The sequence below is a fragment of the Tripterygium wilfordii genome, chromosome 13 (genome assembly GCF_013401445.1).
Source record: "Tripterygium wilfordii isolate XIE 37 chromosome 13, ASM1340144v1, whole genome shotgun sequence".
NCBI classification, from domain to species: Eukaryota; Viridiplantae; Streptophyta; class Magnoliopsida; order Celastrales; family Celastraceae; genus Tripterygium; species Tripterygium wilfordii.
The window spans coordinates 1,509,289-1,531,403 of NC_052244.1; the positions used below are offsets into that span (position 1 = coordinate 1,509,289).

A 22,115-nucleotide genomic window follows, 5' to 3' on the forward strand; every position below is an offset into this window, starting at 1 on the left:
TGAGCATGGATCCATTGCAAAATACAAAAATGCAGTATTAGCTAACATCACACCTTAACTTTCATGTTTCTAGCAACTACCACACCTTTTTTTTCATATTTCTAGCAATTACCACACCTTTTTTTTTCAATGACGTTGAAACATTGAACTTGCAATATCTCGCATTTATAAGAAGTTACCGTGATAACTTCATCATCCCAATCAAAACTCTCTGTTAACAAACTATTGACATGCTTTGATTTCTTCACTTTATTTTCTCGAGAAAACTGAGTGAGGGAGAATATAAAATTTGAATTATACAGGACGGCAACAATAATAAATTGAATAATCATATTATTTTGAGCTGTCCTAATCAAGCAGAATAATCAGACTTTATTTGAAAGAACTAAAAGTCAGGTGGCCAAATATGTAAAACAATGAGAATCGCGTGGCCAACTAGTAAAAATAAGTTAAATTTACGTTTAAGCCAGATAATACGAGGGTAAAATCGTCAAACGGTAACAAAACCCTATTAACACTGTGCGAGTGAGTATAAACGAGCCTCAGAAACCCTAACTTGACCACTCTGTGCCGCCTTCTTGTTGCTGCTGCTTAGACGCCAAGAGCGGAGAGCCTCTGTCTTCTGTCATACAGTCCAAAAATGGTAAGAGTAGAGTTTCAATTTCTGATTTAACACTGTACTAAGTTTGATTTGACATATTAATCCACACACGTCGGTTTGTATGTGTGTGGGCTTTTCGTGATCTTAAACTGTAATTCTAGTTTTGTTTTGAGATCCTTTTGTGGATTTATATGTAGTAATGTATGTATTGTTGCGAATTGATGAAATTCTGTCCGGATTGACAGTCGTTGGTGGCGAACGAGGAGTTTCAGCACATATTGCGTGTTCTGAACACAAACGTTGATGGGAAGCAGAAGATCATGTTCGCTCTGACCTCAATCAAAGGTATTGGGAGGAGATTTGCGAACATTGTCTGCAAGAAAGCAGATGTGGACATGAACAAGAGGTCTGATCTATGTTTCCATGTTGTCTTTGTCTGTTTCTCTGTTTCGCTTTTCAAACGTACTCTTATTTTTTGAGGTCTGAGGAGTTTTCTAGAAAATTATGTCATGACAATGCCTTAACACCTATAGTGCCATTGAAGTCCTGCTCAGCCAGGAAATTTTCTAAATTCGTAGCTCTTTTTTGTGTTTGTAGTTCCTGTCATGCTCTGTTTGTGATTAGAATTAGTTAGTTTCATTTGCTGTGGCATTGGATCTATCAAAGTGATATGTAGAAGCTTATTGCTGTGGCATTTCAATCTTGTGAGATCTTATGATTGTGAAAAATCTTGGTTACGGGTGATTACTGCTGAAATGTCTGACTCTTAGTTTTTGAGTATATTGATTTGTGTTTTCCTGATTTGAAGTGCTTTTTCCTTGATTACTTTTGAACTTGTTATTGTATCATTTATCAACCATTTAGTGCAAATACTTGAATGTTTAATCATTTATTCTGACATGGGGGACACTTATGATCCTGATTTCCCTGAAAAGCATTAATTGAGATTTGAAATTTGTTTTGGTTTCAGATCAGTGATATATGATGGTTTACTCTTATATATGATCAATTTTGTTCTTTTTACTCTTTCTATTATAAATTAGGCCGACTTGGATAGATTCTAGAGCACTTTTGACTGTGAGTGCTAGTATTGTCTCTTCAATTATCTTAATTATTGTCATCGCTAGCAGGGCTGGTGAATTAACTCCTGCTGAGCTGGACAATCTAATGGTGGTTGTTGCTAATCCTCGACAATTCAAAATCCCAGATTGGTTTTTGAATAGGCAGAAGGATTACAAGGATGGGAAATATTCTCAGGTCGTGTCAAACGCTCTGGATATGAAATTGAGAGACGATTTGGAACGATTGAAGAAAATCAGGTAACTTCTTTACTCTTCATCTCTCTATTATAAAAAGGATTTGGGATATTTTTCTGGTTACTGTGAGAACTATTATGCCTTCTTGACACTGATGGCAGAATTACTTTGTTACTTTGCATTTTGTTAAACTATCAGATATTACTTAGCGGTGATTCTTATCTTATCGACTTTATGCAACTGTGTTTTTTCTTCTGATATTTTCGGCTGGTCACGAATACTTACAGGCTTGTGTTTTCAAAAGGAGTTAATAAAAGTGAAATTTTGGGGCCCAAATATACTTTTTACTTGGTGGGATGCGTGATAGTTGGGACATTAAAAACCAGTGCTTGCTTTTACTTTTGTTAAGTGATTAGGTGTGGAAAACTGATTGATGTCATACCAATATATAGAGGAAATGTTTGTTTGTGGTTGGGTGTTAGTTCGATATGATAGCTGATTTTGAGAATATGACTACAATAAATCCACAGCAATCTGGCTATGATTATCTTCACGAGCTTGCATTGGGCATTAGTTGAATTTATGTATAGTTTGTGGGCCTATATGTGTCTTCGTAGATAGATATTTGTAATCGTGAAGACAAGATAACCGTTCATATTGTTGCTTTTGTGCTTGGTATAATTGAGCTCGATTGGCTATTGTCTGCGCATTTTTCTACTTTTGCATACTTGTGAAAACCTTGGCTGCTGTTGGTGTTCTTCCGTTTAATTAGTCGTGGTCTCATTTTCTTCAAATTAACCATGAATTAAGAAGCACCATGGATTTTTACCTCTTTTAAATGAGACCACTTTTATTCCTCGAGTTTGACCTGGCAAGGCTTGAATAGAACTTTTGAGTCTTGGCTAATAAAAACGTTGTTTTGTAGGAACCACCGTGGTCTGAGGCACTATTGGGGTCTCCGTGTGCGTGGTCAGCACACCAAGACCACTGGTCGCAGAGGGAAGACTGTTGGTGTCTCAAAGAAGCGTTGAGATATTATTCTTTTCCTGGCAATGCTATTCCTACATTACAGGAACGTTCTTGCATCAGACAGTTTTGGACAAACTTTCTTGACCTCGTTGGAGTTTTAAAAATGTGAAAACCTTTATTTCCCTTCTCACTAAATCGCTTAGTTTTGGGTTTGTTTATGCTTTGTGTATGAATTATTTGCGTTTCAATTGCATGTCTGGACTTTGAATATGTTTCTTACTGTCCGTTTGGTATTTACTGTTTTTGTTAAAGGGGATTAACCAATATGTCCCTCATTTAAAAGTTGTATACTATTAGGTCCAAACCAATATTCAAACGAGTTCTTAAAATATTTATGGACAATACCAAAGACCCCCTGAGTGGGCTCGGTAAAGTGGGGTATTTATGCGAATATCTTATATTGCCGCAATATGGGAGTTAGCAATATAGGAGTTGTGATTTATTGATGAGAAGGATAAATGTTTTTTTAATCAATCAATAAGTTAGGTGGTGGTCTATTGGGTTTATTGGTTACAATCAATTATGTATGGGTAGTAATTGGCTTGTGTGGATGGTTGAGAAAGAGATAAATTTGTTGGGTGTGTGTCTGACCTGGTTGTTAACAATTAAAATAATAAAATTTTGATGTGAGTTTAATTTGGTGTAGTGATTGTCTACCCAATAGATAGTCAATTTCTTACCGAGGAGATTGAGTGTTGGTCGGACAATGGTCATGATCCATTATTTTTGGTTTTAATTGATGTGGTTTGTAATCTTTTCTCATTTGTGTCGGGAAAAAAAGAAGAAGTTTAATCATTTCACCACAGAGAAAAGATGGAGAGAATAGGAATAGTGTGGCAAAATGTATGATGTATGGCACGTGTGAAAGTGATCGAGTGAAAGGGTAACCAGTGAGAAGGGTAATAAGAACAAGGAGACATGGTACAGAGAAAGGTGCGCCAGAGTGGAAGAGAGAGAAAATGTAATACAAAATGTCGGGAGTGGGTAGTCTTATCGTTTATTTTATCCTTTTAGGAATAGTTAGGTGGGTCCCTTCCCACAGTAGCAACGTTGGCCATAAACAACGACCGAGATGTTTTCTCTGTTGTTTGTACTCTTTGTAACAGTAGAGAGAAAAAATGACTGCGGAGGATATGCAGGTGGCTAGATGATGTCCGGTGGTCTGGGCCTGGGCCCAAATCAGATTCTGAGTCTTCAAATGGGCCTGGGCCCGTTGGCTATTGTTCAGCGTTTGGGCCTGGCTAACCTGCTACTGCGGTGAGAATAGGGAAAGAAGATTAATGGGAAAGGGCAATACGGTAAACATACTGCAGCAAAGGACCTCTCTCGAACCATTTGTGTGTAAACAACCCAAAATTCCTCACACAGGGCAGGTTAAGAACTAAGAAGGAAGCTTACTCGTCTTCTCCGCAAATCGCAGAATCAAATCGTAAGCTACATCGCTAATATTCTCTCGATTCTCGTAGATCTAGCTTTTATTGGCCGCCTCGTAGTTTCGATCAATCATTTGCTTGCGTATCTTGGGTTTTGATATCTAATCGAATTCGAAATTTGTTTTTTACCTAACTGTGGAAATTGAAATTGATTCAAGTTGTTATCACAGCAAGTGAGAAGGATGTCTTCGGGCGCGGCGGTGCCGTTTTGGAGGGCAGCGGGGATGACTTACATATCATATTCAAACATATGTGCCAATCTGCTGAGGAATTGCCTCAAGGAGCCTTTCAAGTCTGAAGCCCTTGCCCGGGAGAAGGTCCACTTCTCCGTTGCCAAGTGGGTCGATGGGAAGCCCCAAAAACCAAGTAATTTTATCCTCTCTCTGTCTTACCATCTTATGCTGTGTAGGTATTATTGTTTGTTTAATCTAGATCTAGGGTTTATGAGATATGGGTTGGGGTAAAAAAATTAATGGCATGTGGCTTTATGAAACTTCATCTGTCTGCTTTTGTTGACTGACTCTCATTTTCTTGTTTTTGATTGGTCTTACTGAATTGCTTGCTTCTTTATTAAATCAATCCTGTTTTAGGTGTAGTCTTTGAAGTTGGGATTTTTATAAATATATTTACCCTAAGTTGAATAATATTCTAGTATATGAAACCATAGTTGCTTGTGATTAATAGATATGGTGACTTGTTTGAGAACAAAAGCATAATCATAGAGCTGGTTTTCGCTATGCTACAATTGAACTTATTAGAGAATAATGGATCATGATTAATATTTCTCTATGCAACCCATGAAATTGAGAATTTCATGCATTGATCTCAATTTAAGTAGTGTAGAATTTGTTGTTTTGTTCAATGTATAAATAACTACTTGAATTTGTTGTTTTGTTCAATGTATAAAGAACACTGGTTAAGGATGCAATGTGCTGTTGGAATATAGTCAATATATACTAAGCAGCCAAGGAAGTTAGAGCTTGTGGAAGTGAAACCTTGGAAGTTGTATCAAAATATGTGCCTCTTGTAATCTTTTTGGCTCTTTCTGGTAGATGTTGCTCACAAACTGTAGATATCCTGGATGTGGATGTAACACATGATCAAGTAGCTTGATTATATTTGTGCGGTTATGTGTCTCTGGTGTTTATTGTTCACTTTGCTAAATCTGAATTTTCTTGAGAACGTTCTGTTAAGAATTTTTTTGGGTTTTTGACAGCTGTTCGCTCTGATACACCAGACGCTTGAGATGGGAGGCTGATATTTTTAGTCAAAAAAGTGGGATGGTTGGTTTTCACTGCCTGAAAGTTTAATCTGGTTTGCTTGTTCGTAGATTTTGTGTTATTGGTTTTATAATGCATGAGCATTCGAAGACAAGGATCATGTTTCAGTTTTCCTGGCAATTAATCAACTTTGTAATAATGTAATTGGCATCATTCTATTTCCAGAACATTCTGCTTTAGCTGTCTAATAATGAAAATTCATTCTTCTGTGTGTGTCTCCAATGATACATCACAAACTGGAGCTACCTTATTCAGTCCTCTCTTAAAAATGGTTATCTTCTAGCTGCGACTGCAAGAGAATGCTGTTGGGATAAGAGATAGAAGGTCTTGAGATAGTTTGGTTTGGGAATTTCTTCATTTTGCAGCTGCATTAGGCTAAACATATATAGTTTTTGTCTTGGTGGGTGTATCGAATACAATTTTGTTTCTTTGTGCAAGACAGGTATTTATGATTCTACTGATATGGTTAATATGATCCAAACCTTGTTATGACTCATATATACCACATCGGTTGGGATTTACCCAACCGAGTGGTTTATATGGTAAGCTTGCGTCCTTACATTTCTATTAGGTTTTTCCCCTTGAGTGAGACGCCCAGGGAGAAATAACTTTCGTCTTTGGTCGTCCATGCACTAACATCTTTGATCTATCATCTTACTGGCTTTGTTGCATGATTGGAGGTGAAGCTGGTCCCCATCCTGTAACATGCATAATGAATGTGCTGCTCAATATGGTTACATGTCATTGGGTTCTAAACGTTTCTTTCTTGTCGTCCAATTGCGTGCAAATACACTTGTGATGGTGGAGCATCCTGCTCTTTTCATTAATCTTTGTGTTGTCGCGAAGTGGTTGATCAGTCTACGTGCTCTTGACACTCTTTCGAATAGTTTCAACGTTTTGCAAGGTAAGAGTGTAGAAAGCGTCAACAGGGCAAGTATGAGCAGGTGAGTCTCTAAAGCTTTTTGAATAAGAGATATGGTCGTGTCTAAAGCTTTTGATCAACCAAAGATCGATCCTGAGAAGGGAATATAGTACGGACATACTTGGGCGAGGAGGATGGGATCTTATAATGGCCTCTACTTCAGCGACAAGAATATGTGGAAGTCAAAAAAGAAGATTTATAAAAGAGAGAACTCTTTAACTAAGCATCAATGAGGTCTTTATCTAAGAGTGTGGGGAAGGGAGGCGAAGAGAAGGGGAGGGAAAGAGAGTTTTGGAGATCCATTACCGTCTAATGTTGAGCATTAAACAAAACCCATCCATTGGTTGATTGGAGACATAAATCAGTATCAGGGTGAGTAAAGAGTAAGAAAAATGGGATTCCTTTTTGAATGAGAATGTTTCAGATTGGGCCTCGGTGGTTCTGGATATTATATTGATGTTACAGAGCTTCTCGTTCTGGACAGTGTCCTTGTGCGAAGAGATTTTAATGGGGTTGTTCATTAAATGAGATTTTAATGAGGTTCCGCCTGATATTCGTTCAATGGTAGAGAGGGGATCGTGTTTTGAGCATCATGGTAGACTCTTCTATGCAATGATCGGTTCCTTTGTTCTCCTTGTCTTTTGTTTGGCTCTTTGGTTTCAATCCTGCTAAATAGCCCAAAGAAAATGGTCCCAATTGTTCCTAATCCCATGTGGCATGCCACATAGACTCCACATCATCTTTTTTGTCTCTATATAAACCTCACACTCTCTCTCCCTCTTTATTCTCTTTTCCCCTTTCTCTCTCTCCTCTCTCATTTTCTCCCTCCCACTCTCAGGAGCACCACCAATTCCCACCGGAGCTCCTCCGTCCAGCCACCGATCAAAGTCATCGACCCATCGATTGGAAGCGCCTAACCACCACGATCATTTCCCAACCCTCCACACCACTCATCGCCGTTTGTATCATCGGAAAAAAGCATCAAAAGAGGGAGGTAACCGCGACACAAATCGTGTCGATCCGGCCACCTCCGGCGACATCTCCGACAACCGACCCCATATTTGGGCTCTACACACCAAGATACACCTTACCCAACCATTTTCCGGCCATATAGCTTCCGGAATCCGGCAGCCCAATGCAAGTTACATTGTTTAAAAACAATGTAATTTTTCAATTCGTGTATCTAGCCACCTCCAGCATGTCTCCGACCACCTCCACCTCCACCTCCAACAACAATGTAATTTGTTTTCTCACTTATTTTTTTTACATATTTTGGAATTTGCACTGTATTCAAAACAATGTAACAATGTGTTTGACACTTATTTGAATGAATATGCTTTTGAGACAATTTATTTTATTTTGTTATTCTTGATTGGCTTATAGACTATTTTTTCTCTAGCTTATATATGGAAAAACAATGAAAATTACATTGTTTTTGATCAATTTGGCAATTTACATTGTTCTGGAAATTTGACAATTTACATTGTGTTGGAAATTTGGCAATTTACATAGCTGGAAATTACATTGTTTTGATAAATTTGGCAATTCACATTATTCTGTAAAATTATATTGTTTTGATAAATTTGGCAATTCAAATTATTTTGAAATTACATTGTTTTTTAGCAATTTGGCAATTTACATTGTTTTGGAAATTTGACAATTTACATTGTGTTGAAAATTTGGAAATTTACATTACTGGAAATTACATTATTTTGGCAATTTCGCAATGTCTACATTGCTGAAAATTACATTGTGTTGGAAATTACATTGTTTCGGCAATTTACATTGCTGGAAATTTGCCAATTTCGCAATGTTTGTATGTAACAAAAACAATGTAATCGCAATTTTGTATGCAAAAAAACAGTGTGCATAAAGGTATATGAGAGAAGATGAGAGTAGGAGAGAATATGAAGATAAAAGAGGGAGATTTGATTTTTAAAATTTGAACAAAAGAGAAGTGGAGAGAGAAGAGGGAAACTTAAATTTCAAATGTGTTTAATCCATGTAAGCACTTTCCATGTCAACAAGCTTAGGTGGCAATGTCACATGGGATTCAGAAGATTTGGGACAAAAAGTGTTGGGACAAATAACATTTTCCTTTTAGTTTTGCTGTTTTTGCTTCGTCTTTCCTTTGGGAAGAGAAGAGTTCCTTCTTCTTGTTTTATTTCAACATCACATCTAATATTTTTTAAATAATTTTTTTTTGATAAAAAGAGTTAGTAGTTTGATGAGAGTTTGGAGAGAATGAATAAATTAATATTTTGATAGTGTAAGTTGGTGATTAGGAGTAGATCTCCAAGTTTGGGTTTACCCTTCCTTCTCTCTCATTTTGGGGTAATACACATTTAAGCACCAAATTAGCAACAAAAAAAAAAAATTCCCTCACTTTGTAGGATGAATTGAGGTGCTCTAAAGAATGAATGTCCACAATTTTGTAGTTCTCCGCTGCGGTGGGTCCTAGTCCTATAAAGTATCTGTTTGGCACAGCGGTTCCCAAACTCATGTAATAAACTAGCGATACCGTTGGTTGACCATAAGAGTTTAGGGTTTAGGGTTTAAAGTTTAGGTTAGTCAAAGGTTTGTTTGATAGCTAAGTTTTTCTTCACTTAAGTAGATTTATATTTTTATTAAACATAAATTTATAGTCTGTAATTATATCTTATGTTCACACATGCAAGTCATGTCCTTGTGAAAAAAATAATAAAAATCTTTCATTAGTATATTATTATTGTACTTGGACTTAATAAATTATATTTAGAGTACAATTTTCTGAAATAATCATGATTTTATTAATATGTAAATGATAAATAGTGAAGTCAATTAATTCAATTAATCAAATACTACACAACTCATTTCACAGTTTATAAACTATAAACGACTTTCAATTCATAAAATACCTAATAATTTATTTTATAATTTTAAGCTCTATTTTTTTTTCACTATCAAACGGAGCCAAAGAAAAGCAGGATTTAGTGAGGGAGCATCTTGGTGTTGGTGTTGGTGTTGGTGTTATGGGCTACGGTGGGGTGTGGGGTGTGAGGTGTGAGGTGTGGGACCCATCTCCTCTCTTCCTAAAAAGTAATAAACGATAAAACTAAACTACCCCACTCACTCACATCATTTTTGTATGCTCTCCTCTCTCCTCCACTCTGGCGCTCCTCGTCCGTACCCTGTCTCTCTTGATTCCACATCTCACCGATTACCCTTTCAACCGGTCACCCCCCACACGTGCCATACACCATACATACATTTGCCCCTCCCCCTCACACTATTCTTCTCTTCCTTTCTGGTGCAACAAATAGAAGTTGGAGAGAGAAACTCACTCCCACTAAATTAAAACTCACTTTTAGAGAGAGAGAGAAAACCATAAGCAAAATATATTAATTTGTTTGGTATAGTGGTGATGATCTCAGTAGGAGGAGGAGGAGGACTGGAGGAGTATTTGGGGTTTTGCACTCTCTCTCTATCTCTGGTCTTGAAGAGGTTGTGAGGTTAATTTCTCTCTTATAGCATTAATTTTATCTGTGCTCGGATGAGGATCAGGAAAAGACAGGTACCGCTCCCTCTCTCGTCTCTCTCTCCTCTGCCACTCTCAGATCCCCACTACTTTAGACCCTCACCGGGGGTGCAACTTCAACCGCACAACCAAGTCCAACCACATGGAATCCTTTCACGACTGGGTGCTACAAGTACCCAGTCCGGTGCTCCACCTTCTGATCACTCAAATCAACCCATCGGACGCCGCGATTCTCCCGATGCTGCTGGTGGGGCACAAGAAAAGAAGAAGAAGATCGATTGTATGGTCAGTAACTCAGACGACACGTCAATAATAGCAACCCTTCTATCACTTTTTTACTTTAATTATTTATCTTAGTGAATACGACCAGGTGATATATATTTTGGTGGATTTACTTGTTCATTCCTGTGTAAATGGGAAGGGTAACTTGGGTGCAACCCCCAAGTGTGTGTGTGAGGATCCAATGTTTGGTGTGATCCTTTTTTAATTATTGCAGACGACGTTATTGTTGAAGGAAGATGAGAGAGGTGGAGAGGAAGATACGAGTCATGATTTCAGGTAAGAAACAATGTAGAAAAAGTTAATTTTATGTTGGTTCTCATTTTTCCATGAATTCTTTTAGTAAAGAGGTTAAAAAGAATGAAGGATCAGACCCATGAATCCAAAAATAAAAAGCGAAGAATACTGTTTCTGGGTTTTTTTATATATCACAACGTTGGCTGGCTAGCCACCATACCTTCCCATCTAATCTAAATCTGATTGAACCCCATTTTTTTTCTTTATATTTTTCCAACTAATTAGCCCACAAGGTGGACATTAATTAGCATCCAATGCTGGTCCCCATCTACAATATATACACTCCTCTATATTCATTTTATGGAAAGTTTTTGTTTATGTGGTTGTCTGTCTTCTGGGTTTGGTTTGCTTTTAGGAAGGGAAGTTCCTCATCAGCTGCATATATGGCTACTGTAGATCTTGCACAAACATACTCTAGTGAAGGTAAAACAGAAACTTGACAACAATTTTAGTAGTTGGTGATGAAATTTTTTGGGTAATTGTTGTTTGCTTGGTTTGGGAATATGTAGCTGTAGGGAGTTGGTGCGAGGGGGAGAAAGCATTTCCACTGAAGAAAAGGAGAGGAAGCTTTGACAGGCCGACCATGAACAAAGAAGAAACGATAATGGAGAAGAACAAGAAGATGAAAACCAAAATGAAGACAAAGATGAACAAGAAACCATGCGTGAAGCCGAGTGAGAATGGCCAAGAAGACGAAGACCAAAATGATCAAGAAGAAAAGAAAAGAAAAGAGGGTGCTAAAAAGAGGGGTCGAGGTGCCGGTGAACTAATGGAAGGATCAAGGTGCAGTCGAGTGAACGGGAGGGGATGGAGGTGTTGTCAACAAACACTTGTGGGTTACTCCTTGTGTGAGCATCACTTGGGTAAGGGAAGGCTACGAAGCATGAACAGCGTTCGAAGCCGATCCGTGGCTGCCACTACTAGTACTATTTCTCCACCACAGAATGCTGTACCTGCTGCCGCAATATCGATCCCTTCATCGGAAAGAGAAGAAGAACATAATGAAGATGAGAAGAAGCCATCATTGATGGGTACAAGGAAAAGGGTGAAGCTTGGCATGGTGAAAGCTCGATCCATAAGCAGCTTGCTGGGCGAGAATATTAACGACATTGCTGCAACATCGACTATGGCTGATAAAGATCAGAATGATGTAGTAAACAATGAAGGTGCAGTATTTAATTAAGAACATTTGATGTGCTTGTGTGTAAGAAAAATTAAGGTTTGAGGTTAATGGAGTTGATTGTTTGATTTCTGAAGTGGGTGACGAAATGTGATTCATCATCATCAACCAAGCTTTAATCCCAAAAATTTGGGATCGACTACATGTGTATATGAGAACATCATCGAAAATCATCGCATGCATTTGTTTTCTCCAATCGGAGCCGAAATGTGATTACTTTAAATAATGGTTCTGTATTATGTAGAGTACCCTACCACTCGATGCCGCAGGAGACCTTTGTTTGAAATTGGTTACTACTGCTCTTTTGACCCCAAAACGGCAACATTAACGTGTACTAACTATGTACTATGCAATCTAATGATTGTAATGATATATATTTTGTCTGAAATAATAATTAAATTTAACATGAAAAGTAAATGTTAATTATGAATTGTTGGACATATTTTTCATGTTAAATTTGATTTTTGTTTAAAAAAAATTATTGGAATCCTAAAACATATCAAAATGCAATTACAACTTTTAGAAAAAAAAATTTGTCCCATTAAAGCTACAGCAAAGTCCCGACACTCATGAGCATAGTGTAGCCTTGGCTGCGTCTCATGCAATGTCGATTGGTTTAATCGACAATTAACAAGTTAAAAGAATATAATTATTATTAGGGCAAAAGTATCCACGAAAATGTTAATGCCCATCAAGTTCACAATTTCAAGATTTTTAACTCCCAACTATTTGTATTCTATTGTTATTCAAACTTAATTACTTAAATAAAGAGTCTGTTATCACTAAAATATATGTAATCATCTAGTTGTTGTTTTTTTTTGGATATATATATATATTTCTATAGAGCTTGCATTGGAAAAAAAAAATGTACCAAATAAACTTGTAGTTTTTCGCGATTGAGAATGAGAAGTAATTAAATATATACTGGGATTAAGATATATGCATATACATACAAATTCTGACAAACTACATGTGCAGCTAACTTTCAGTTTTCGGATCCATAGACAATGCGTTGCAGTATTATGAATATATGGTTACTTGAGTGTTGTAATATATATAGCTAGGTAATTTTTTTTGAATATAGAGGAAGGTGGATGGGGGAGGCTTGAATTCGAGACTTCTATGAAATACCACACACATAAGTATCATCTAAACTACCCGTGATTCTCACTATAGCTAGGTAATTTAGTAATTAAGGTTATGTTTTAATCATGAGATGCATAAACATGCTTTTGTTTTAAGCCGTTTGCAATCATAATTAAGTTCCATTGATTAGAGTATATGTCATGATACATAATGTCAATCATATTAGAGTGACGGCTAAGTATCTATATCTCCAGTCTCCTACTCAATGGTGTATGCTTAATGGGCCCAAAAAAACCTTGGGCCGAACGTCCAATAGGGATACGACTTCATCAAAAGCTGTAGGTTTTGGCAGCTACTGAGCATATATACATATACATATACATATACATGATATGTACAATTCATGCAAATGCAGTTACACCCTGAATGTGCAGTCGAGGGGTGAAGATATATAACGTACTGTGTGCAATGAAAGAATGATTAATATAGTAGTAACTACATCACAATATTCATAATTTACAGAATCCAGACTCCAAATGACCGCGCGGTTAAATAAATGGGAAATTTACGGAAATGAAAACAAAAAGAGAAGAATTTTCAATTTTATCATAAATCTCAAAACCCTAATTTTATCGCATACGGGTCAAAGTTTCTTATCGATCCCAATCCAAATAGAACTCGTACGCGCTTGCGTGGTTTGTACGTCTGTACCATGACCCTGTATCACCTTCGTATATAGATATTCCAAGGTGCCTAAAAGTCCATACGTAGATCATGATTGGCTCAACTTTAGTAGCATAGCTTTCTCTTATAGGACATTTTTTTAACCGACTTTATTGACGTGAAAAAAATTCCGTCACAAATTAACATTTTCCTAGTAGTGGACCCGGCGTAGCATGCTCTCCAGCAGCCAATCTAGTGCGCAATTGTGTCAAAACCCATGCACATAAGCCCCACAGGTAGGACAATCCCACGATGCAGGTTGCATAGGAAAAATACCCCATATGGTTTCGAACGTCAAATGTTCGCATATATAGAATGCCTAATACCGAGATAACCAACTGAATTATCATACAGTGTTTTTCTCTCACAATACATTAACCTTAACTATGTCATAGATCGTATACGATAATTGTAGTGTAGACTGTAGACAATGCATATTTTAATTATAATATAAGTAAGTAATAAAGTTTGGAAAATTTGAACCCGTGACTCTTGATTATTTAAGCGCGTGCATGAGCCTGTATTAACCAATGTTGCATGAAGCATGTAGGGCATAGTGTAGTGCAAAGCCAAAGTGATGCTGGCCAAAAAATTTCTCTCATGTGGGCAGATGGGTTGCCAGTTGGATATCAAAACTAGGGTTAGTTAACATATACATATATGTATGTATGTATGTATGTGTATATATATATAGGTAGCAGCCAAGACAAGTGTGCTGTTTGGGAATGATGTCAACTGTTGTGAAGTGCGTGCGGTGCTGTGAGTTATAAAATTGTGGTGTTGTGAGGTGAGTTGGAACGCAAAAGCTATTTGGCTCATCACTTTTAAAACTGTGATGCGGTGTTGTGAGGTGCGTTTGGCGTATCTAAATTACGGTTATATTAAATGAGTAATAATATTAATATAAAATTACTTAACATTTACATTGTATATTAATCTAAAATCAAATAATTGACCTAATTTGATTATGTAGGACAATTCAACATATATTGTAAGGGTTTGAGAGTGCTGTGAGGTAAAAAATTATGGTGTTGTGAGGTGAGTTCTGCTGTAAAAACGTTTAACGTGTCACAAAAAATTATGATGCCGTGAGGTAAGGTGTACCTGAACGCAGTGTAAACATACTGCTAAACAGATACAAGGTATGGGAGAATTGGTATCCTCTCTAATTAAGGAACAGAAGTTAGACGGAGGCAGCCTGGAACATTGATGCAAGTTAGGCATTGGTGGAGCCACCCTGGTGCCTAAAAAAGTTGTCTTATTGTATGTTTGGCTTCCCAACATGGTGGTTTATATATATATATATATCCCAACATGTTAGTTTTATATTGAAGTAGTGAGTTGCTCTCTTTTGAGAATGGACACAAAAATTGTGGGACTCACTTTACTTTGTTAGTCCCCGATCGATCCTTGGGTGATGATTTGATTTCTTGATCAACGTTAATGTTCTCTCTTATTAAGCCAAGGTTAACTAAATTGGGCCTACGCCATATGTTTTTTTCTATAGTGGACCTAACATATTCATAACACTAGTCTGACGGATCTCAATATTTTTTGTCCCAACTATCTCAGATATATGCACACAATTTCATATGGATCACGTGGGGTTCATAATTTTACATGAATAATGTGCGTCCATCTCAACATATTGGATAACTGTGATAGAAAAAAACACTTGAATCTTTAACATTTTTTATTCATAAACAAAGTCATTTTACATCGAAACTAGTCCGGAAATGCCAATTTTTTAAAAAAAAAAAATTAACAAATAATGTATATGTATGTATGTGTTTCTAGAGTACAAATACAAATACCATAGATTGTTGCTTTTATTTTCAATAAAAATGAATTACCATAGAAATTAAATACATTTTTACTTCTATTTTTAATAAAACTGTTCTTATTGGCTACCACCATATGACAGGAGGTATAAATTTTAAATTTTTTTAATCTTTTAAGTATTTTCTATAATCTTTTAAGTATTTTCTATATATTATGATATAGTATAATAAGACGAATCGATTGTCAATTAACTTGTGCTCAAAGCTCTATCTATTTTAAAAGTTTGATGTCAAGAATGAACCACTTTTTACCAAACTCATACACGATTTCTAGAGACTAAACAGTCCAATTAATCTCATTGTGACTTTAAAGTATGATTACAGCAATCAAATTGCAAGTCTTCTCTTTTTTGTCCCTGTAATTGTGGGAAAAATAACTTTTTATAATGTCAATGCTCCTGCCGTGTTGTTCTCTAGGATTTCAGATTATATACAGGTCTAATTTAGCACAGCGGGGCTACAAGCGATACTACTAGCGGTCAAACCGATAGTATAACAATCCGTTTCTCTGTATTAGTAACACTTTGTTCGTTTTGAGCAAGCTATCGGTCCATATTGACTTGCACGGTTTTGTCTTCCTCGGCCCAGCATCAACCCAAAATAGTTTGAACCCATGAATAACGCTTATTACTAATTAGGAAGTTTATCTTCTCCTAGGCGATGTGGGACAAGAGACTTAATCCCTTTGCTATTCAATAGTTCACCTAGTACCACACAACCAAACTTGCACTGCAGAGGCTTGTGACCCTACCGACTCGAGTCGGGTGTTATAGGTACCAAATAGGGCCATCACTAGTAGGAATTTTTTCTTTTCGTTTATTTAATTATATTTTTTAAGATAATATATTATTATTATGTAATATTTTAAAGTTCTTAAATAATAAATATTTACAATAAATTAAAAAAAATCATAGAATACATTTCATGTTTTTTTATATATAGTTTTATTATGTCTTTTAAACCAATTGTATAAAGAAAACGTATCTAAAATATTTTCTTTATACATTTGTAATGCAATATACTTTTTTTTAATAACTTATAAACTAGCATCAGTCATAAGTTGCACCAAATATATTACAGCTTTTTTCACATCTTATAAACTCTACCAATCAAGGACATAATAGCACGAGTACTCAATTATGGACATCAATAGAGTGTAATCCTATATATATCTCTGATAACTCCTTACTTAGAATCAACACTACAAGACAATTAGATTCACTTCAATCCTTTAACTACGATTAATGAATCGGTATACCAGCAAAAGCATATCCTTGGCTGTTGCAAGCCTGGTGTTAACACTAATCTTGTTGCTGCATCAGGGGAATTCCCAGTTAACTTCCAACTTCCATGCTACAACATGCCCAAATCTGTCTTCCATTGTCAGTAATGCAGTTCAACAGGCTCTGCAGTCCAATAGCAGGATCGGGGCTAGCCTCGTTCGCCTTCATTTCCATGATTGCTTTGTTAATGTAAGTCTTTTACTTGTCTTGTTTATTTGATCATGGTGACGATGATTATAAATCATCTTGATCTGTTACTTAGGGATGTGATGCGTCAATCTTGTTAGACAACAGTGCAAGCATAAAGAGTGAAAAGGATGCTGCTAGCAACAGTAACTTCGTTCGGGAGTACGATGTCGTCGACAACATCAAAACTGCCGTCGAAAATTCATGCCCTGGTGTTGTCTCTTGCGCTGATATTCTTGCTCTTGCTGCTCAAGCTTCTATTTCTTTGGTATTAATTTTAGATCAAGAGATTGAACATCATGTGTGTGTGTGTGTATGTTTTTACTGTTTTTATTTATGTTCATTATGATGACCTCATTTATTTGCAGTCAGGAGGTCCATCATGGAGTGTACTATTGGGAAGAAGAGACAGTTTAACAGCAAACCAAGCTGGAGTTGGTTCTGCAATTCCCTTGCCTATTGAAGGAATAAGCAACATTACTGCAAAATTTTCTGCAGTCGGTCTAACCAATAACGATCTCGTAACGTTATCGGGTAATTGACATTATACCATTAGTCGCTCGTTTTTTTTAACCGAGAACAACTAGCATTTGGATAGTCAGTGCAAACCACTTGAAAATAACTATGAAATTTTAGAATTGAAGTCTTGACCTCGGACAAACTATCGCCTAGTGGTTTTGTAACTCCCGGCTCGAGTGGGCGGATTAGCTCAAAGTGTACCAAATGTTTCTAGTGCGGAGAACAAGCTCTAACAGGTTTAGTCGCTCAAACACATATGAGAAAGAAGATCGATTCTTATGTCTCTTATTTAATTTTGCAGGAGCTCACACATTTGGTCGCTCACGATGTTTAGCATTCAGTAATCGTTTGTACGACTTCAATGGCACAGGAAACCCAGATCCAACACTAAACTCATCTTACTTGACTAATCTCCGACAAATATGCCCGCAAGGTGGGAGCAGAACTGCATTAGCGAACCTTGATCCAACCGCTCCGGATACTTTTGACAATAATTACTATGTTAATCTTCATAACAGTCGAGGCCTCCTCCAATCGGACCAACAACTGCTTTCAACAACAGATCCTGAAACGGTCTCGATTATCAACAGTTTTAGCAGTAACCAAACTGCTTTCTTCCTAAGTTTTGCTCAATCCATGATTAAATTGGGAAATATTAGCCCATTAACAGGAAGCAGTGGAGAGATTAGATCAGATTGTAAGAAAGCCAATGGAAGTTAAACCTATAAGGTTGTAGTAGAAAATAATCCCCCATCATGATAGCCTTCTTGTTGTTACAAGGTAAGGGTAAGGGGTGGGAGTATTCTAATAAAGGTTATCGGGGAGTACCCATTATCTTTGTCACTCTCAAATGTAATAAACATAATACTTGTTATAATAACATCTTTTTATTTTATAATAAAATATTATAATAAGTTTACACTAATCATTACATAGTACGTACAAGTTTCAATAGTGTTACGGATCTTAATGTTTTTTATTATACTTATCTCAAATATTGATTATATGAGGCATGTGGGGCCCATGATTTCATATCGATCATGTACATCCATCTCGAACGATTGCCAGACTGATCATCAAGATCCTCCATTTACAAGCAAGGTCCTCAAATCCTACTCCTTTAGCCCTTCTTTTTAACTATGCTTATACTTCATTGCAAATCTTGAATTTCAGCTGAATATTTTTAGTTTAGCTTATCCAAAAAAAAAAATAGTTGATAAATTGGCTTTGTGAAAGGCACCATCATCGTGACCAAAATTAGGGTTTTGTTCTTGTTTGGGGTTTTCGTCTATGCTACAAAGTTGAGGGTTTTAGTTTGGGTTTCTTTTCTTTTTTTGGAGATTAATTGAGTGATATTGATATGGGTCTGTTTAATCTGCAGCTGAGGATATTTGATTTGGCTTAATTTTCGTACTTTGTGAAAGAGTTGGCTACACTGAGTTGGGTTTATTGATAAAGTTAGGGTTTTGTCTCCTAGGTTTTTTAGATGGTGGGTAATTGAGATGTTCCTTTCTCGGTTGGTTGTTTAATGGTTTGGCAGTGGAGGGGAATTTCATGGGTTTGTTCAATTGTCTGAAACTAAGGGGTTCTGATCAGCATTGATACATTTTTGTGAGGAAATTGGGTGTTTGGCATGGGATAGTACAATATGGTAGTTTTATATTAAAGTAGTGAGTTGCACTCTTTTGAGAATGGACACAAAAATTGTGGGACTCACCTTTCTTTGTTAGTCCTCGATCGATCCTAGGGTGATGATTTGATTTCTTGATCAACGTTAATATTCTCTCTTTTTAATCAAAGGTTAAATAAATTGGGTCTACGCCAAGTACATTAATTTGTTGTCTAGCTATTCCAAATGTTGAGATAGACACGCACAATTTCATATGAATCATGTGGAGTTCACGATTTCACATTAATCATGTACGTCCATCTCAGTATTTAAGATAACCGACATAACAAAAAATTGGAATCGTTAACATTTTCGTTAGTCACTAAAAGTTTCATCCTTTAAATATTTTATATTTTGTATGGATTGTCAACTTGTGCTTAGGCTCCATCTATTTCAAAAGTTTGATGTAAAGAATCAACCACTTTTTACCAAACTCATACACGATTTCTAGAGACTAACTACTCCCGTTAATCTCATTGTCATTTTAATGTATATATATATAACAACCATATTGGCATATTCCAGTCTTTCTCTTGTTTTTTTTGTCCCTGTAATTGCGGGAAAATTAACTTTTTGTATAATGTGAACGCGCACACATTTTCAATGCTCCTACCATATGGTCAGAAAGGAAACTTATCCGCGTGCGGCTTAGTAACCCAAGTTTAGACGCGTATTGAATATTTAAAGTGTCAGTTTGTATGGTGTCCCGTGGAAAAGAAGAAGGTGTAATCCCATATATATATCTATGCTAATTGCTTAGTTAGAATCAACACTAAAGACAATTAGACTCACTTCAATCCTTTAGCTACTAATAATGATTCGTTATACCAGCAAATGCATATCTTTGGCTGTTGGAAGCCTTTTGTTAACACTAATCTTGTCGCTGCATCAGGGGAACTCCCAGTTAACTGCCAACTTCCATGCTACAACATGCCCAAATCTGTCTACCATTGTCAGCAATGCTGTTCAACAGGCTCTGCAGTCCGATAGCCGGATCGGGGCTAGCCTACTTCGCCTTCATTTCCATGATTGCTTTGTTAATGTAAGATCACCTGCGCTTAATCTCTCTCGCTCAGTGTTTTTTTGTCTTGTTTATTTGATCATGGTGAGATGATTGTAATTGATGTTGATCTGCTACTTTAGGGATGTGATGCTTCAATCTTATTAGACAGCAGTGGAAGCATACAGAGTGAAAAGAATGCTGCTCCCAACACTAACTCCGTTAGGGGCTTCGGCGTCGTCGACAACATCAAAACTGCTGTTGAAAATTCATGCCCTGGTGTTGTCTCTTGCGCTGACATTCTTGCCCTTGCTGCTCAAGCTTCTGTTTCTTTGGTATTTTACTATTTAGCTCAAGAGATTCTACATGATCATGTCTATGCCTTTAGAGTGTGGTTGGACTCTGGATCGAGTGATTTGAGGGGACGGAAAAAGAGAATGAAAAATGAGTTTATTCTCAATTCTCTTGTTTGGATGGTTTAGAAAAAATAAAGCGATGGATTTGAAGAGAAGAGATGGCTAAATTAAATTACCTATTTTACCCTTACACATAGTGTATAAGGATAGATTAGTAAATTAAATTAATTTTTTATTTTATTTTCTCTTAACATGGTTATTCAAATGAAAAATAACAAAAAAAAAATTATCTATCCGAAAATGAGAAATGGAAAAATATTATTGTACATTCCATTATCTATCCAAAAATGAGTTTCTCTTCCCTCAATCCAAACACACTGTTATTGTTTCTTTTCTTCTTCTTTTTTGTTCGTTACTAATTTACTTGCAGTCAGGAGGTCCATCATGGAGTGTACTATTGGGAAGAAGAGATAGTTTAACAGCAAACCAAGGAGGAGCCAATACTTCAATTCCCACCCCTTTTGAAAGCTTAAGCAACATTACTGCCAAGTTTGCTGCAGTCGGTCTGAACACTAACGATCTGGTCGCTTTATCCGGTAATTGACATTACACTGCTAGTCGCTCAAACACGTTTGAGATTATAAACATTTATCTGTGTAATCCCACATATATAAGCAAAAGTTCAGTTTCTCTTACACATGTAACAAATTTTCTAGCCCTAAGTAATTATGATACGGCTATGGAGAACAAATATGTGTGGGTCTTTGACCCATAATAGATAATATCATTTTGATGTGCTTGAGCTAGATTTTCTAATACGATCTTTAAATGTCTCGATTAATTTTGCAGGAGCTCACACATTTGGTCGCGCACAATGTCTAACATTCAGGACTCGTTTGTACAACTTCAGTGGCACAGGCAACCCAGATCCAACACTAAATTCGTCTTACTTGACTACTCTCCGACAAATATGCCCGCAAGGTGGGAACGTAACCGTGTTAACGAACTTTGATCCAACCACTCCGGATAATTTTGACAATAATTACTATGTCAATCTTCAAAACAATCGAGGCCTCCTCCAATCGGACCAACAACTGTTTTCAACAACAGGTGCTGCAACAGTCTCGATTGTCAACAGTTTTAGCAGTAACCAAACTGCTTTCTTCCTAAGTTTCGCTCAATCCATGATTAATATGGGAAATATTAGCCCATTAACAGGGAGCAGCGGAGAGATTAGATCAGATTGTAAGAAAGTCAACGGAAGTTAACTCTATAATAAGGTTGTAGTAGAAGATTAATCCTCATCATGATCGCCTTGTAAGAGAAAATTAAACTACTTTTGCCAACAGCTCATTGTGTACTTTGTTGTACTAAGAGCAACCACAATGAGTTGTTTTTATTACTTTTATAATAAAATGTTATAATAAGTTTACATTAATCACTAGATACAAGTTATAAAAGTTATCGTTACTGTTTGGTGAAATTTATAGGTGATGTTAGTTTTAAATTGTGTTTGTAATTTTAATTTCTTATGGATAGTTGTAATAAGATCTTTTTATTTTCGTAATCAAATGCTATAATAAGTTTACATACGAGCTGTGAAAGGTTTGTGAAATTCATCACTAGCTTATAAACTATTAGGTGTTTGGTCAAATTGA

At 36.5% G+C, this 22,115-nt stretch overlaps 5 protein-coding genes across 6 annotated transcripts; all 5 read left to right on the plus strand.

The window, feature by feature from the left end:
* The first annotated feature begins 483 nt into the window (after positions 1-483).
* On the plus strand, positions 484-3,110 carry LOC120013226 (40S ribosomal protein S18). Its single transcript, XM_038864966.1, has 4 exons — positions 484-643; positions 847-1,007; positions 1,732-1,920; positions 2,783-3,110. Exons 1-4 carry the CDS (start codon positions 641-643, stop codon positions 2,886-2,888), a joined length of 459 nt encoding a protein of 152 aa, XP_038720894.1. The 5' UTR covers positions 484-640; the 3' UTR covers positions 2,889-3,110.
* Positions 3,111-4,165: 1,055 nt separating this feature from the next.
* Positions 4,166-5,835, plus strand: LOC120013227 (ATP synthase subunit epsilon, mitochondrial-like). Of its 2 annotated transcripts, none has more exons than XM_038864967.1 (3): positions 4,166-4,315; positions 4,490-4,685; positions 5,536-5,835. In XM_038864967.1, exons 2-3 carry the CDS (start codon positions 4,502-4,504, stop codon positions 5,562-5,564), a joined length of 213 nt encoding a protein of 70 aa, XP_038720895.1. In that variant the 5' UTR covers positions 4,166-4,315; positions 4,490-4,501; the 3' UTR covers positions 5,565-5,835. The 2 variants fall into 2 exon arrangements, with proteins under 2 accessions (XP_038720895.1, XP_038720896.1); XM_038864968.1 differs by having other exon boundaries at positions 4,175-4,315; positions 4,478-4,685.
* A 3,963-nt stretch (positions 5,836-9,798) lies between these two features.
* LOC120012157 lies at positions 9,799-11,870 on the plus strand. Its single transcript, XM_038863454.1, has 4 exons — positions 9,799-10,323; positions 10,535-10,596; positions 10,970-11,037; positions 11,124-11,870. Exons 1-4 carry the CDS (start codon positions 10,054-10,056, stop codon positions 11,795-11,797), a joined length of 1,074 nt encoding a protein of 357 aa, XP_038719382.1. The 5' UTR covers positions 9,799-10,053; the 3' UTR covers positions 11,798-11,870.
* Positions 11,871-16,572: 4,702 nt separating this feature from the next.
* LOC120013537 (peroxidase A2-like) lies at positions 16,573-18,329 on the plus strand. The gene is made up of 4 exons (XM_038865370.1): positions 16,573-16,916; positions 16,990-17,181; positions 17,282-17,447; positions 17,734-18,329. The coding sequence occupies exons 1-4, from the start codon at positions 16,689-16,691 to the stop codon at positions 18,150-18,152; spliced, it is 1,005 nt and encodes a 334-aa protein (XP_038721298.1). The 5' UTR covers positions 16,573-16,688; the 3' UTR covers positions 18,153-18,329.
* A 1,513-nt stretch (positions 18,330-19,842) lies between these two features.
* On the plus strand, positions 19,843-21,859 carry LOC120013536 (peroxidase A2-like). The gene is made up of 4 exons (XM_038865369.1): positions 19,843-20,143; positions 20,245-20,436; positions 20,888-21,053; positions 21,307-21,859. Exons 1-4 carry the CDS (start codon positions 19,916-19,918, stop codon positions 21,723-21,725), a joined length of 1,005 nt encoding a protein of 334 aa, XP_038721297.1. The 5' UTR covers positions 19,843-19,915; the 3' UTR covers positions 21,726-21,859.
* Positions 21,860-22,115: the final 256 nt, after the last annotated feature.